The sequence below is a fragment of the Lactuca serriola genome, chromosome 7 (assembly GCF_051521515.1).
Source record: "Lactuca serriola cultivar US96UC23 chromosome 7, Lser_US96UC23_V15, whole genome shotgun sequence".
Lineage (NCBI taxonomy): Eukaryota > Viridiplantae > Streptophyta > Magnoliopsida > Asterales > Asteraceae > Lactuca > Lactuca serriola.
This window is the reverse complement of record NC_136414.1, coordinates 35741067-35744178: the sequence shown is the minus strand read 5'-3', so window position 1 is coordinate 35744178 and position 3112 is coordinate 35741067. Positions and strand designations below refer to the sequence as shown.

Below are 3112 nucleotides of genomic sequence, written 5' to 3'. Positions count from 1 at the left end.
TATTTTTTTCGAATATATCAAGCTAATTCCACCATTCATCTGCAGAGCAATAAGTCAGATAAGTTAATGAAATTCTTCTCTCTTGATTATTTGTTTTTTATTTTTTTAAATGACTTTAAAAACCCAAATGATGTGTGTTTATTAATTCACTTTGTTCATTGTGTAGGATATTTATGTTTTTGTGTGTTGTATGTGTGTTTTGTGTATGTTTGTGTGTTCTATGTGTTTGTATTAATTCAAATGGCATCAATGTAGTATATAATAAAACAACAATGTAGTTTCAGTTCTAAACCTAATATATCATCATACTTGTTAGATAAATGTTTATAATAGAGGGTTCTTTGTGTAAATGGGTAGTGTGTATATATATATATATATATATATATATATATATATATATATACACACACACACACATTAATATTTTCACTTGATGAATACAATATACAATTACCAAGTTTAACTTGGCATCAGAGCCAATAATCCACTCTCTAAAAATTGGCACCTCCTACCCTAACCCTAATCCAGCCGTCACCTGCCTCCCTGCTGCTACCGCCTACCACCTGCTGCCCACTATCTTTTTCTGCTACTTCTCTTCATCATGACTATTCTTACTGCATTCTCTTTAGCATAAAAGACATCTCACAACTCCCATAAGTTTGGTTTCACCCTTTTTCCTACAAACTATGGATATTGGAAGGCTATGATTCAACCGTTTCTCATCGCCAACAATCTTTTTGGCTATGTTGATGGCACAATCCTATGCCTTGCACCTCTAGTCACAACACCAAGTAAAGAAGGAGATCCCGTTACTACTACATCCAATCCTATTCCTTCAATCTGGATCCCAAATGATGCACATGTTCATATGATACTCATGTCAACTATATTAGAAGCATCATTCCAACATGTCCAAGGTACAACTTCTCATGATCTCTGGCTAACCCTTGAACATGCTTATGCCCCTAACACGTCATCAATGGAATTTCTGTTAAAAACACAATTATTGAAGATACAAATGAAGGGTGATGAGACTTCTGTTGCCTATTTTACTAGAGCACAAGAGTATGCCACTGCTCTTGCTAACATTGGGCAGCCCATGTCAGACAAAGATATTGTTATGTTAGTTGTTGTAGGATTTTAGGATGAGTACAACAGAGTCAAACAAAGTCTTCTTTTCAGGCAGTTTACCATCGTCTTCTCCGAACTTCCTGCACTCTTGGCTAATCATGAGTTTCTGGTTCAGAAACTAGTTTCCGAGGTTCCTCTGGCTCAAGCCTTTGTTGTCAACACAACCACTGGAGCTTCTCTTCTGACAGATACAATTCAGTCCATACACCATCTTGTGTCTCGTCTTGGATTTCAAGTCCAGCCTACGCCTACTACATTATCTACATAGACTCCTCAAGCGTACTACACAAACAACTCTGGATCTCCTAGTAACGGCAGAAACCAAGGTGGGCCTCGTAACCGTGGTGGACGTGGAAATCGTAATCAAGGAGGAAGACAATGAAATTCAAAAAAGTTCAGTTGGGTTTCTAAGCAAAACATCGTGTATGACACTTGTAATAGGTATGGGATTGGTCATATTACATCCCAATGCCCAAACTGCGATCCATCCACGATTCAAGGAAGACAAAAACCATCCGCAAACTATATGGATAATCGCTCAACCACCACCTCTACGTCTTGGCTTCCGGACACAGGCTCTAGCAATCATGTGGCACCGTACATGATAGGTTTCACTTCAACCACATCTTACTATGGTGATGAAAATCTTCATCTTGGAAATGGTAAGGCCCTTCCCATCATTCACATTAGTTTTTCAAAACTTTACTCAACTACCAAAACTTTTCACCTAGACAACATCCTTCATGTCCCTGAGATCAAGAAACATCTTCTTTCTGTCCAAAAATTATGCCTTGATAATCATGTCTATTTTGAATTTCATGTTTCTTTTTTTTTGTTATCAAGGATTCGAATACTCACACTATCCTTCTCACAGGTCCAAGTGATGGTGGCCTTTATTCAATAAAGCTTGCTGCAACTCTTCCACGTCCCAAAGTTGCTTTCTCTACAACTCGTGCAAGCATAACCACATGACACCAATATCTCAGGCATTCTCACTCTCAGATGTTTCAATCTATGCTTTCTAAATATTGTTTACCTGTTTCCAATAAAATCTTTGATTTTTATTATAATGCTTGTCTATTGTCAAGTCTTCTAAACTTAATTTGCAATCTTCTTCTTATAAAAGTACTCATGTTTTAGACCTTGTTTTTTCTGATGTTAGGCTCCCACACCCGTGCCCTCCTTTGACGATCATTCTTATTTTCTTTTATATGTTGATCATTTTTCCAAATTCATGTGGTTGTTTCCTTTAAAACATAAATATGATGTCTTCATTGTTTTTACACACTTTGTAAAAGTGGCTGAACACCAATTCTCTAGTAAACTCAAATTCGTTCAAACTGATTGGGGATGGTAGTTTTGGGAACTATCCAACCTTTTCTCTTTAATCGGTGTCATTTATCGTATTTCGTGCCCTCATACTAGCGAAGAAAATGGAATCGTTAAAGACATCACCGTCACATTGTGTTAGGTCACATTTTGTTGGTTTGGGCTAGGCATCCATCTGTATAGGTCTTGTTAGTGTTTGTTTGTGTATTTTAGGGTGTTTACAGTTGGGTGAACCGAAAACATGTTGTTTTCGGTTCAAGTGGTGTTTACGGATGCAAACTGTTTGCGGTCGTGAACCCGTTTGCAGTTTACTGTTCAATATAAATAGGTGCCAGTCTTGTCAGAAGTGTTAACGGTTGTATGTGTGTGTTCCATTGTACCTGATGTTTACGGCTAATAGAACGTGTGCAATTTGGATCAATTCTGCTTCTACTCCTTCTTGTTTTCATTGTTTATAGCTTATTCAAGTGTTTGATCACTAGTTGGTTCCAGATTTGGGGACTTACACATTGTCGAAACCGGTCTCACCCTCATGACACAATCTCATGTTCCTCAGCGTTTTTGGCACTTTGCCTTTGAAACCGCAGTCTACCTCACAAATCTTATGCCCTCCCGATCCAACTCCACCATCTCTCCGTTTGAAATTCTATTT

The 3112-nt window shown here is 37.8% G+C and overlaps 1 protein-coding gene across 1 annotated transcript; it reads left to right on the top strand.

Moving 5' to 3' along the window:
• The first annotated feature begins 703 nt into the window (after nucleotides 1-703).
• LOC145063880 (uncharacterized) lies at nucleotides 704-1144 on the top strand. The gene has a single exon (XM_079011447.1). It carries the CDS (start codon nucleotides 704-706, stop codon nucleotides 1142-1144), a length of 441 nt encoding a protein of 146 aa, XP_078867573.1.
• Nucleotides 1145-3112: the final 1968 nt, after the last annotated feature.

What these genes read in the sequence shown, in the direction of transcription:
- LOC145063880 (XM_079011447.1), top strand. Translation starts at nt 704, where the DNA reads ATGATTCAACCGTTTCTCATCGCCAACAATCTTTTTGGCTATGTTGAT.